General features: G+C 34.0%; 1 protein-coding gene across 1 annotated transcript in view; it reads left to right on the top strand.

Annotated features, from left to right (window-relative positions):
* Window positions 1–265: 265 nt before the first annotated feature.
* LOC106460414 (zinc finger CCCH domain-containing protein 15-like) overlaps window positions 266–14,894 on the top strand; it is a 49,447-nt gene continuing 34,818 nt past the window's right edge. The window contains exons 1-4 of the mRNA XM_013920108.2: window positions 266–429; window positions 4,645–4,746; window positions 8,614–8,710; window positions 10,265–10,405. Coding sequence (XP_013775562.1) covers window positions 358–429; window positions 4,645–4,746; window positions 8,614–8,710; window positions 10,265–10,405 — 412 coding nt within the window. The 5' untranslated portion in view covers window positions 266–357. The remainder of the gene's footprint in view (window positions 430–4,644; window positions 4,747–8,613; window positions 8,711–10,264; window positions 10,406–14,894) is intronic.

The following is a 14,894-nucleotide window of genomic DNA, read 5'->3' as shown; positions in this document are numbered from 1 at the left end:
ACAGTAAAGATTAAAATCATATTAAGTACTTACCGCAGGGCCTAGAGACAACTATTAAGATGCCAGCCACGCTCTATTTCTTACCTTGTATTCTATTAATACTAACAGACTTACAAAATATTCCATTCCAGTAACAATGACACGAATATAAACATACGTGTGCTTTTTTGTTTTCTTAATATGACGAGAAGTTTCTTGCAGATTCGCTTGGCACTTTGTTCGAAACTGTAGAGGTCGCTCGATAACACATGTAGCTAGGTACCCAGGTCACTGAAAAGCGAAGTATTGAATTCAACACGTTGGGTCTGTAAAATCTGATGTGGTAAACTTGTCCCAAAGTTTTACTTTAGTGAAGTGATGCCCCCAAAGAAAAAACCAAACGAACCAGGGAAGAAAGCTGACCTGAAGAAAAAAGAAAAAATTATCGAAGTAGAACATTTTTAGATTTTACTGTCGTAGACATAGGCATTGGAATTCTGAATTATGTAAATTGTAACCAGCGCAACATTTGTACTTGTAATGTAGTTAAAGTTTAACTTAAGTTTACCTTAACGGCTTAAGCCTAATACAAGTCTGTGAGTGTTAATACGAAATCTAATTAGCTTATTACATTAGCTAATAATTGTTTATGCTAATTGTAAGTAGTGTATACAATATCATCACAAATGTTATGTTAAAACTTAAGTTAAATTTGGACAACATTTTAAAATGAAATTCTTAGTATGTAACTTATAACTATAAGTAGTTTTAACTTTAAGTAGGGACTACAAAAATTGTAAATTTACGATAACCTAAATTTTAAAGGCATTAGTGAATATAGTGCATTTCATATCACTTTGAATTGTGGCTTTATCATAATCAGAAAAGAAGATATCTCATTTTAGTGGTTGAGTGAATCCTACAGTGTATTATTGTTACTGTAGTGTTAGTCCATGTGAAATCTTGTGACCAGTGAAGCTCAAAGAGCACTTAACAGGGTAAATAATATAATCATATAATCTTATTCAGTAATATATAACTATTTTATCACTATTTGAAAATGTATATTTGGGTGATTAACATTTAAGCTCATACCGAGCATGCCTGATTTTACATATAGGTGGATCCACAATATTTTCTTCATGAACATGAGCAAGTAGTTCCACAAAGGAAAAACATTCGAATAGTCTAAGAGCAATTAATAAGCACAGCCGGCTCAGGGAATATATATATATGAATGTTCGTAGTATGGTGAACAGAAAAGCACAACAATTCAAACTTAACTAAGGCTTTTTGCAGATTGTTAGCTCTGCTATAACAAAATTTTATAAAATTTTTAAAGACTTGCAAACAGTTTAAGGAAAGCATTGATTTTTATATGTCAACCAGTTCTGTTCCTAATGCCTTTGACCAGAAGCTAAAAGAAAGGGTATCTGCATTGCTGGCAGCACTATTTTTCACTCACTTTGGCTCTCTGAATTAGATTTACATTGCTTAGCTTTAGGTCAGACAAAAAAATATCTTCTTATTGCAAGATTTACAGTTGAATTTAAAAATTTCTTGATCAGTATGAAATATAATTGATTACCTATGAGCATTGGTTACATTAATTACTTTCATGTAAAATAATCAACTGGTGTGTTGAATTATTACTATCTTCAAGTATCCAGTAATCAAAAATTAATGTTTCAGAGGCAATTCACACCTCTTCACACATAAAGCTGTCTTCCCCATGTGTCTGCCTTAAGATTTGCATGCCACTAGCCTAGTTCATGTATTGTCTTCTACTGCTTGTATGAATGACTAATTTCCTCACACAAGTTGTGTAGGAATGATGGCTTATGGAGCCACGTTCTCTGGGGATGGCATAGTAGGTTCCCTTATGCTGCCAGCTACTTCAGCTCCAGTCCCTTCATCAGACATTCCTTCTCATTTGCAGGGTGAATGAGTAGGATGAATTTGATTGTTCTTTTACATGTTTAGACTTTCTTTCGGGTATTGTCCTAAAGTTTCTTTATAGAAGGATCTTTAAGAGGCTTGTTATCTTGCTTGCTCTTTTTCCCTTGAGCTCTTCTGGTGACTGTAGTTGCTTCAGCAGTCTTCTTTTTATCTAGTTCCTCCAAATTCTTACTTCCTGGTGTGTTTCCAATTACCAAGTCATATATTGGTGCCTTCATACATGTGACCTCAAGGTCTCCTACACAGTATGGAGTATCCACATTTATTTTTGCTATGGGAAACTTTCTCATATCTCATCAAGTAGCACATATGGGTGCACTTTGCCTGTAATCTGGTTATTGAATACTAGACTGGTTCTCACTGCTGCATTACTGCACCCAGTATTTCATAGTACTTTCACTTTCATGTCTCCATCATAGCCTTCTACAATTGGCATATTGTAGTTTGTTGGTGCATCTTGATATTTGTAATATGCTATAATCACTACTTGCACTGTTGATCTAGTTGCTAACTTCAGCTGACCATTAATTGTACACTGATAAATCATGGAAATGGCACTTCCTTCTTGTGGTGAATCCGACATAATTTCTTGATTCTGTTTCTTCTGGCAGCTGCATCCATGGTGATAGTCACTCTTTTCTTGTTTTTTATCATCATTATCTTTGTAGGTAGCTCCAGCTGCTTTATGATAAGATTTCTGCTGTTGCTTGTTGGTGATGGACTTGCACTCCTTTTGTGATATGTCCCATTTTATAACAAACATAACATCTCTTCTCCCTTCTGTCTGTGAAACTCCTGTCACCTTTAGTAGCCTCTTGCTTCTGGTCAACCACTACTGGTTTCGACTTTATCTGGATATTTTTAGACTTGCCAGTTACACTCCCTCTATTGGTTTCCACATACTGTTCTATCAGCTTGATCATCTCCTCCACATCATTTGGTGCTCTCTCTTTTAGAAACAGACACGTCAGTTGAGCATGTGATCATGAACTGTTCACGTATTAGTAGATCTGCCAGTCCCTCAACTATTGTCACACTTGGCCATGTCAGTCCATCTTTTGAAGTATTGCCATAGATGTGTCCTAAGCTGAAATAGAGTTTCTCCAGTTCCAGGTTTACTTCTCTGAACTTCTTGTGAAAACCTTCTTCAGGAAGTTCATATTGTTTCAGCAATGCCACTTTTAATTTGTTATAAGTTCATGGCATCTTCTGATGTCATGCATGCATATATTTGTAGGCCTATTCCTGTGAGAAGTGGGCTGAGACAGACTGCTCAGTCACTTTTGTCCCAGTTTTGACTTATGGTGAATCTTTCATATGTCTCCAAGAAAGCATCCATGTCATATTTCTATTCATCAAATTTGGGTAGCTTGGTTCGGCTGGCCCTGACCCCATTGTCATTCTTGAGTCCTTCATCTTTCTGTTGGGTGAGCTTGGCAATTTCAGTTTGTGCTCTTCTTCTCTCCTTTTCTTCTTTCACTGTTTGTGCTCTTATTTTTTATCTCTATTTCCAGCCCTTTCATTTTCTTCTCTTCTCCCTCTTCTCTGTCTAGTTCTTGTTTAACATGCTATCGTAGTTCACTATCATTTAACCCAAGGTGCTCACCTCTTTCTATCCGTTTATCAAAATCTGTTGACATGGTTATATAGCATGATTGTAATCTCTACACTGTTTTTGCCACCACTACAATTGTGCATATATAGGTCTACTTATTCCCACTGTCGTTCATGTCTTCTTTCAGGACCGTTTCCCACTCTATAATCCTGGCTGGCTTGCCAAATGTCAGAGTTTTGGATATGCGAGTGTGGGCTTGGATTCTTCTACATTAGGGGTCTGTGACTTGTTGGCAATAAATTTGAACAATAAATGGACAGCACATAATCCACTTATTTTTAAATAATATATTCAAAACAAGTCAAACATATGTACAAAAATTCTTTACACTATAGGATATCACAGTTGTATCCAAAATTCTAAATAATTATCTTTTTTTTTGTCAAAAGTCCACACAGACTGATTCAATTACTTTAGAATCCAATTGACAAGAAGGATTATTTTTCTGTATTCTGTTTCTTACTATACAATCTGCTATAAATTCATTAATGTTACCTCGTGGATTACCACAGTTGTATCTCAAACTTTAAATAAGTGTCTCCTTTCGTCAAAGTCCACACAGACTGATTCAATTACTTGAGAACACCATTTGATAAGACAGATTATTCTCCTGATCTCTGTTAAACTGTGAAACTCACTTTAAGATATCACCTACTAAGGCTAATCACTCACATTTTCAAACTCTTTTTTTTTTTTCTGAGGGAACTTTATCACTTATTAGTTTCTAGCTGCTATGGTGGTGTACCATGGAGAATCCTCACTGATTGGGACCTAATAGCTGGGGGCTGAACAAATGGTGCTGGTTGGTCATTTGTGTTATTTAGTAAGATGAATAGTGTGCTTGAAATTGCTTTTGTTTTATTACCAATGACAGTATTGTTACATATATACTACACAATATTGTCAATGAATTATTTGTTAACTGAAGAAAAAGATTTTAGGAAGGCAGTTGATAAAAGCTGTTTTCCTCTGAAATATTAATTCTTATTCAAAAGTTTCTTGATAAAATGTGCATAATTTCATCAAACATAATGAATGTTATTGTCTCGCACTTATACAGCTCTTAATATATCTATTTTTGGTAATTTCAGGACAAAACATTTGGCTTGAAGAATAAGAAAGGTGCAAAGAATCAGAAATTCATCCAACAAGTTCAACATCAAGTAAAATTTGGAAACCAGAGTGCAAAGAAGGTAGGCCTAAGTGTTAAGATTGGATAACAAGTGTAATCATGTATTAAACTGAGTGTTCAGTCAAATTTTTGGCTAATTATAACTAATTATTCCTACAAAACTGTGTATTCATACACCATGTAACTTTATGATATATATATTTTTAAGTTGTTTATAAGATTATAAATAAATTTAAGAAGATAAAATTTATTTCGCATTATACTTGTAAATAAACTTTATACTAGAATAGGAATATGGATGTGAAGGATGCCATATTGTGTTGTGTTTTTGTGGATGAGTGGTGCTCTCTGTTAACACTAGTCAGAAAGGTCTTTATTTGTCATAATTTCAAATAGCTACAATGTGCTCAATTAATCACAAAAGTTAATCTCTAACATTGTATTGTAGTAGCTTCACATATTTATTATATATATATATATTTTTTTTTCTTAGTTTCAGTGCCTATGTATCGTAGTAGCTTAGCATTATTATATATATATATATATTTTTTTTTTTTCCAGTTTTGATACCTATGATTACAGCATTAGTGGCTACGAATGTGTTGATAATGAAATTGTTGGAGGAGAGATACTACTAAACATGACTGGCAATTTCAATAATTATCAAACTTGTTATCAGTTCAGTGCTACATTTGAAAGAAATTTAGAATTATGTAGGGTTCTGTAGGTTTAACAGTCAATATGCATGAATATAGCCACTTACTACATTTATTGGTTGTATAGGATAGTAGTTAAACTGTATATAATGTTATGGTCTGAAAATGTTGAAATTTTTGCACAAAAAATTCATCATCTTCCATTTTTGCAAATCTGTGGTGCTTGTGGCCATCATCAAGTTATTGAGTATTTCTTTACCACATTTTAGGTCAGTGAGACACAGCATAAGTTTTTTTCAAATAGGTCACACTCAAAGCATGACTGGAGCTATGCCGATAAGAAAAGAACCCAAATTATAAACCATTGGAGCTGGAAATACAAAAAGGCTGTTAAGCTTTGTTAATTGGCAGTGTATATAAAACGCCAGTTGAAATATAACAGTTATTATATGTAACATCCCGCTGAGGAATGTTTTCAATGTGTCTGATACCATTTTGGTTAATACAGGGCTCAAAATTAGTGGAAGTCAGGGAGCCAAAGGCCCCCATAATGCTGGCAGGCCCATAAAAAATGTCTGCTAGGTAGCCCGTGTGGCCCCTTAAAATCAAAAGAGCAATTAAAAGTTCGACTCCACCTAAATTGATCTAAGCGTTTCATAACCGAGCAAAACTTATGACAAACCATGAATGGACCTTCACAAGTTTACAAACACTTGTTAGTCATGTACAATCCACAAATATCATCACTATGAATGCCCATGTATTCAACATAAATGCACTTTCAGTAATAAGAATGGCATCACTTTGTGCAATATTTAAACGTTTTGTATCAGTGTAAGGGAATTGATATATATATATAATATAATTTATAAAATTTGAAATATAGAGTAATTATTTGAACCTTTATAAAGATAACTACTTTTTTTCAATCAGAATGCTACTTTTTTTACTTTTAATATATGACATCGAGCCTGCATTAAGACTCGCACATTTGAAACATGTACATACAAGTTTTTTGTCAACACTTTCCAAAAACAACAAGTAAAAATTGCAAACTTTTAATTTGTTTGGAGAATTTATCTTACTGCTTGTTAGTGCAAACACTTTTCAGTCCAACTTTGCAGACTGCACAAGCCAAAAAAAAACATAATATTACTGTTTTACCGATCATGTCACAATTGGAAATCATCAATTGCCAATAATTATAGAGGACGATTGGCTAGATTCTGATTGCTGATGTCACTGTGTAGTATTGTTGACAGTTTAACCTTAAAAATTGTAACAACTACAGAGAATGTACTTTGATGCTTCATTAAATTTGAAATGTTTGAAGTTATCAATAAATGTGCCATGCAAAAAAAAAAGTGATAATTTTTTTCAATTTTTTTATATGAATGAGTGAAAAATAAAAATGGGGACTGACCCTGTGGCCAGTACATGATCAATACATTGCCTTATGTGACTGTTGTGAGAGACAAATTTTTGAGGTTCATTGCCTAATTTCATCATTTACTTCAGCCATAAGTTTGAAGACATTTGTTATCACTACACATTTTGAACTAAACTACTTTCTAAACTAAATGAATTATTCCATCCAAAGGTCAAATAAAGTGACATTTTTTGAAAGTTTTGGTTCATAAAGAGAGGAATCTTCAAACTGGCCTTATTAAAAAATGCTCCTAATTGTAACTTTATTACATACGTAATGATCAACTTTCCAACCTTGAAAAAAAGAAAATGAAATGACAACTTTAAATGGATTTTGATAAACAAAAGACTCAGATTTTGTTGGTGGAATTATTTAAAATTTATGCATTTTAAACTTCAGCACTTACACTGTGTCACTTTCAAAATTTGTCTAAAATCACAAAATGTTAGATTTTACTGTTGATAAAGATGTATATACTCCCCCTGTTAGTGACAGGTGCAATGGACAGTCAGTTATGACAATTGCCCATCTTCGTGATTCTTGTCTTTCAACCATTTGCTTCCTACTTAAAAAACCCAAAATATCTAGTTTTTCTCATTCAGAAGCAATCCAACCAATCAGCAATCACGTTTGTTGAGGTACAATTAACTTTAAGGTAACTTCTTGGAACTATGCATATTCATAAGTAACTGGACTGTCAAATGATGAAATGGAATGTTCCATATCTGTCCCATAGGTTAATTGTTTTTGTAAATATTTGTATGTACCTGTTTACCACTTTCAACTTGTAGTAACAACTCTGACAGTGACATGTGCAATTCATACAACTGACCCCCCTGTTGGAAAGTAATGTGACATTCCAAATTTCTAATTGCTTTGTTGTCATGTGCTCTTCAGCAACCTCCCCAAACAACTAATCTAATTTGGATGTAAATCATCTAAATAGTCAAAATATTAACCAAACACTTTGTTGAGGTGAGAAATTCACTAATTTGCAGTATAATTGGTTGTTTGCACACCATCATAAACATATTCTAAATAGATTAATTGTATTGAATTTTCAGTTTTGGTATGGTCAAGGCAAATTCTAGGTGTTATTTATTTTAATTTACTGCTGGATACGAGGTGCATAATTCAACATCATGCTGAAAAGGTGTGATCATTTCTTATAACTTCCATGAGTGAAGGCAGTGCATTAGAATTCAAAATATTACACTATAACAAGATATTCTAGCAGTAAGTCTTCGGATTTACAACACTAAAATCAGGGGTTCAATTCCCCTTGGCAAACACAGCAGATAGCACGATGTGGCTTTGCTATAAGAAAGTACACACACAAGTATGACTTTCAAGGCTTCCTTAGTTTTTACCACTGTTATAATTTTAAAGTATCAACAGAAAAGTTTGCAATTTATAAACAAAAATGGGCAATGTAAAGCCAACTATTTGGCTTTTTTACATGTCTTTAACTTTCTGTCATTTCATTATGATTATCAGCAGTATATGTAGTAAAGTTGGAAGAAAAACAATAGAGTATGTAGGGCTTTGCAAAATGATGCTTCCATGCAATAATCTTATAAGCACTTTATTTAAAAGTCAGATATTCATAAATTGTGTCATTTTCATCCCAACAGCCGTCACATTTTCTTTATTATTTCTTTCTAAGTAATATGTTTTGAATATTATAAAACTCTAAACATCTTTTTAATGTTGATTCATATACTTAATCAATGAAATAGTATGCTGTGTTTATTTAAGTTAGCGATAAAAATGGTTCAAATTATCAGTGGTCAGTGTTCTTCGTGAAGCGTAGTTACACTCGACTCTACTAACATTACCTCAGGTAGATCAGCAAGTAGGAAAGAAAGATGAGAAGAAGAAGGAAGTTGAGGACCTGAACTTGATATTCAAACCTGTAACAACACAGAAAGTTGAGAAAGGTACAACACTCTATTCTTCATATTATGAAATAGGATTTTCCTATAACCTTTCCTTGCTTGTGGACAATGAAGTTAATATTGCAGAATTTTTCTGTGGGGTGAAAAGGTTTATTATTTTAATTTTACCTGAGTCATAATACTACTAAAAACACTAGATTAGATCAGCTTTCCTGTAAGTTATTTCTGTGTAATTAAATTGAGAGTGTAAGCAAGAAATTCTGCAATTTGTATATTCCCATTGTTGTGTGTCTTTCCAGTGACATAACAAATACACGACATATTATTCATCACCTAACCACCTCTGTACGTGTTATCTTAAGAAAGTTGATATGGCATGTTCTTGTAAACATATAAATACAAATAATTTGATTGTTTTTGTTTTTCCTTGCTCTGAACTGGTATAAAATGAGCAGGAGAATATGGGAATGTGAGGGTTAAAAGTATTAAAAACATATGAGTTTATATTTAAGTTAACTGTAAAATTTAAGAATTATTACAAAAGTGTTATTAATACACATTATCTGTAGATCAGTTAATGAATTGGCTGTCTAAGAAGGTCATAAAGGTTCTTAAGATTTTATTTCTGAGAAATTCAAAGTAACAACACAAGTTGAACCTTTGAAACTGAGTGATTCAGAAAAAGGTTAAATACTTTCCAGAAGTATTATGATTTTTTATACTTTGTGTATTATGTAGAAACTGAAATACATCATGATGTATCCTACATTGTTAATATTGCTCTTGATATACAATCTTAAGTGTGTTTGAAGATGAAACCTCTTTGCTTTCTACTTTTAGGGATACAATTCCCTGACATTGAAATCCTGACATAAGTAAGGAATTTTTGAGTATTAGTCTTTTTTTGTATATAAAAAAAGATAATTACTTAAGTACAGAGTATCAGGTTTACAATTTCACCCATTCAAGGTTCTAAATACTTATTTTTTTAGTATTTTATTTTCCTGTCTGACACTAAAGTTGTACAGTATTTATAACTTGTATTTGTAAATATTTATTCTTCATAAGTGAGATCTAAATATTTTATTCAGGGGTGGTTGGAAAGGAATGTAATTCTATTACATATGAGTTCTGCAGATATAACAGCAGAGTCATAAATCAGGTAGATCATTGTGACTTTAACCAACAATAATTTACTTTATAAGTACGGTGGAATTACTTACATAGCTAAAACTCATTGAAAAGAAAAAGTGAAAGGTATTAAATCATTATAGCTTTATTTATAACTTAAAAAAATGTAAACAACTTGTATAACAAGTATATGGTGCATGTATTATGTACATACTCACTGAAAGTATTAACTCTTATACTGTATATAGCTATCTTTAATAATAAATTAGTTTTCATAATTTGTGTGTTTTTAGTATGGTTAGATCACTGAATATGATATTCCTAGGGTGAAGTTAAAGCAGGTGATCAAGTGTTAATCAGACTTTATGGTGTTGAAATGTTTCATCTTGTTACTCTCAACATGGCTACAGTTACATTAATCTCTTGCAAAAAGGTGATATTAACTTCTTTTTTTTTTAATTTCAGGAATTGACCCTAAGTCTGTACTGTGTGCTTTTTATAAGCAAGGACAATGTAAAAAAGGTGACAAGTGCAAGTTTTCCCATGATGTAGACATTGAAAGAAAGAGTGAAAAGAAGAGTATTTATGTAGATCTGCGAGATGAAGGTAATAAAGTTTATGCTTTTTCTTTGCATCTATTATCTACTAAAAATGTAAAGTATAAAACTCTCTTAAATCATCTTTACTGGTTTTTTTTATGTCTGTATTATTAGTGATAAACTATTTAAGAATTTATTTTAAGTGTTTAAATGGCAATCTTCGGTTATATCTTTCAGGTAATTAATATAGGTAAATCTAATTTTTTTAAGGGTTTATATCTTTTTTTTTCCAAGTGTAAAAAGTTTAAATTGAATATTTTCTTGGTCAAGATGAATTTATATCTAATAAATATAGTTGAATTTCAATAAATAATAAATTAATTATTGCATAGGTTACTTGTTAAACTTGACTAAGCATATGACATCACAGAAGAATATTCCTGCAGCTTTCAAACAGACAGAAATATTATCAAAAATGAAACAAACATCAAAAGAAACAATAAAAATTCCTTGATCTGCAGCATTTTTTCCATGTTTTGTAAACTTTACATTAAGATCATTTGTTGACACCCATGAGAGTTCTGGGTAGCTAATATGTCAACAAACCAAATTACTGCTACAACCACTTTGTTTGTTTTCAGCTTATCAGAAAAATTAGAAAAAAAAGAAAGTCTATAAATTTAATTTTTACAAATAAGACTCTTGGAAGTGCAAATAAATTAAAGCTCTAACATTTTTTCATTTTTCTTTGTGAACTACACTAAATATAGTTATATAATAATGGAATATCAATTTTGAAATACTTGTGAGTAAAAAGATGTTGAACTAGTTAGAATTATATTTTTTACTTAAATTTTGAAAATTAATATGCTGGTGTGCACTTGAGATGAAATGTGTCAACCAGTCACACTAAATTTAATGTTTAGGCAGTTTCCTTATTTAAATTATCACTGTGCAAACAAAAGCAAAACTTTATAATAAATAATCAAAACTGTAAAATTGTACTGGCTTTTCTTATCTCAATAAACTCCTGCCTGACATATTCACTCTATGAGTCTTTGCAATCTTCTTTCTATGGATGACTGGTTTTTGCTTGCTTCTACTCATTCACTGTCCAGAGACCACACTCTTCTGCTCCTACATGATACAGCAGTGGGATTCCTGATGACAGTGGGAGAAGTCCATTCTTACCTGCTCTCAATAACCTGTTCATTTGGAGGGAGGTCTCCTTTCCAACCTCAGTTGGATCCAGCCTTCACCGTCTTCAGGTCAGGAGCAAGCAGTTTACATGTCCTTTACCTCTCATTTCTCACAGCTCAAGATGTTCTATATCTTTGGGGATGTGGGCTTCCATGGAAGCTCTCTTTCCATGGGTCAGACTCATATGCATTCACATCAGTGGACACTCCTAAATCAGTGGAACTTCTCAGATTCCCGGCTTAGTGGTCAGGCAGAGACTAGATCATAGTAGGGGTGTCCCTTACTCTATCTCTTCTGGATTTAGATCTGTTCATGGAATCATCTTTAGAGAGTATGGGTTCTTACTTCACCTCCTAGGAGATTTCAGGTCTTTGGTTGAACAAGGAGTTTTTCTTCATATCACCACTCTCAAGCCTTTGGAGGTTCACTGAGCTTTGTCCCACTTTCTTCCTCTTCTATGGGGGTGGGAGAGTGGTTATGGTATACAGAGCCAGGGGTACCAGTTCCAGGTCTCTGTGCTTTCAGATTCCGGATCTCCTTTCTGAGCCCACAGTCATTACTTAATGGTCTTTGTTTGCAATTTTTCTGGCTCCATGAATCTGGTGGTGGATTGATGATCTCATCCCAACAAGATTCTCCCCATGGAGTATACCTCGTTTCACAGGTCTTTTGGTGGGTGTGTTCTTGCTGAAGACTCCTCATATCTATTTGACACCCACTGGAACACTAACTTCCTTACCTTTAGTCTCCTATTTCTCACCTGATAACTCTGGGGATGGTTGCATTCTGTCAAGTTTGGAGGGATCTTAACATCTATGCTTACCCTCTATTCGATTATTCTCCAGAGTTATATCCTTATTCCAAACCACCCCGTGTCTCCGTACTGGTCGCTCTATCTTGACCAGTGCAACCATCATTCCCACTGCTCTGACCTTTACTTATACAACCTCCCCTATCCTTCATTCTTTCTTGGTTCTCATTCTGTTGACCTTGGTCAGACATCGTTCATCCAGATTTCGCCACATTCTGTCTTCAGATCCATTGTTTTTGTCCAAGAACTGACTCCACGTGTTGCAGCTTTCCTTTCTCGATCCATTAGACCTTCTTCCATGTACATTTATCACAAGTGATGGTATACCTTATGCCTTCGACATGGTTATTTAAAAATAGGCTTGTCCACTTTGTACCATTTCTTAGCTATCGAGTGCCTTGTCAAACAGCTTCCGTTACTTCTGGTTTTGTCTTCTCATGTCTTTTTCTGCTCCATTCAGTCTTGAATCCTCCACATTCCTTTGAATTGCCTGATTGGGATCTCAATGTGGTCCTTTATGCTCTTTCTTGCCCTGCATTTGAACCTCTGTCTATGTTTTCTATATACCATCTCTCTCTCAAGACCTATTTCCTTTTTTCTTTGTTTGCAGTCATCATCATTCAGACATTTATGCCATTAATGTTACCCTCATCCTTTACCATTCCTCATATGTCGTCCTCTATCCCAACTGGTCCTTCCTACCTAGGACCTATTCTACCATTTTAGGTGGATTGGCTTTCACACCAATTTCCTTACCTTCCATTTCCCACCTGTATTCCCATTCTAATCCTGATTGGCTTCTTTGTCCAGTTCCCTTCTTAAGGTGTTATGTGACACATACTGCCTCCTTTTGGAGGTTCATATTCCCCACTTTTTATTACCTGGAACCCTTCCATTTCCTGTGTCATGCTTACTGATTGGGTTTGTCAACTCATTAGGCTGTAGAGATGGTGTGTTCTGCAAGATTACTGGTGGCTTACCCAGTGGTATGTATGTGTGTGTGTATATATATATATATATATATATATGTGTGTATGTGTTTATAGATATAAGTAAGTTTCACTAAGTGGTAAAGCGTCATTCATGGACTTGCTGAGTAAAGCAGAAGGGGATTTATTGCACTTTCTCTGATGTTCCTCTGTACTCTCCACCACATTTACTCCCCCCCCATTTTTTTTTTCCTTCCAGTGGAGCATGGAGTCCTTACCAGTTGCTGGCGTGGTGGACCATTGAGGCTTTCTCCTGAATGAATTTAGTAATTTACTTTATAATTCATACTCATGATTATCCACTCAGTGAGAGAGGTCAAAGCTGGTTTTTCTCCTTCCATTTCCCCTGGATGCTATTTCCCAGATGGATAGCTATAAAAAAAATAAAATAGTCTGTTGGAGCAGGTTCAGCTTGTATGGGATCCTCCTTGTAATAATTCGTTCGGGATGACGCCACCCTGTTCCTATGGTTGTTGGTGTTGGTGGGTTTGTATACTACGGTCCACATGCCCTAGCCACCATGTTTGTGCTACACTATGTTACAATTTTTTTTTGAGCCACAACTTCCTAATTCCATGGATGAGTTATGAACCTGATCTGTCCAGCTCATATTTAACTGATTTTATTCAACTACCCATTGCATCTTTCAGATCTAATAATTTGTGCACATTCTCCTAATGCTGTGGATGAGTTATGAAACTTGTCTGTCTGGTTGAGGTCGTGTTTCTCAATAATTATATCTGTTTATGTTTTAGTATGATTTGCACCTATAAGAACAAATTGCATTTGTGCACATCCTCTTAATGCTGAGGATGAGTTACAAAACCTTGTATCTGGTTGAGGTTGTGTATATATATCCACCCATGTCAGGTTCATTTCCTACTTGAAGGGTGATAAGCATACCTGTTCCAGAAGTAGTGCAGTACCTCACTAGTGTGCTTTGATCATTTCAGAGCTCACCCGTTCATTCTGGGCAATGTTTTCCACTTGTTTACTATGATGTGTGCCTAAACCTTCACCTTTGCAATGTGGGATTCTAGCTTTTTGTATCAGAAGTTAACATTTTTTCGTACACGGAAAATGTATTTCCTATAGGTACTTCCCACCCTTGCCAGTGTTCTTCTTTTAGAATATGCCAATTCTCTGAAGTGAGGATTGAGCAGGAATAGTAGATGGAGCTAGCTGTGCCAATATAGATGGCACAAAACTATAAATTGAGAGTAGTCACAGACTGATGGGCTGATCATGAAAATATTTTTAGCAATGCTTATAGGGCAGAAAAAGATCAAGATAGGTTTGTGTAAGAGGAGGTCACTTCCTGTTGGAAATACATTTTTAGTGTAAGAAAAATGTTAACTTTCATATTATAACTAATATTGTGTGTATCTTCTCAAAATTTGGCAAGCTTTCAATAAATATTGAACACAAAAAAACAGGTTTTTTTAATTAAGTATTTTTACTAAACATTTGACTATGAATGCATGGAGTAAGAGTATTGACTGCTCTAAGTGCAAAGTTATTTTTATGTTCAAATTAAAAATGCTTTTTTTTCTGGG

This window comes from Limulus polyphemus, unplaced genomic scaffold, assembly GCF_000517525.1.
Source record: "Limulus polyphemus unplaced genomic scaffold, Limulus_polyphemus-2.1.2 Scaffold766, whole genome shotgun sequence".
Taxonomy (NCBI): domain Eukaryota; kingdom Metazoa; phylum Arthropoda; class Merostomata; order Xiphosura; family Limulidae; genus Limulus; species Limulus polyphemus.
Note: the sequence above shows the minus strand (reverse complement) of the source record. Positions and strands in the feature narration are given on the sequence as shown.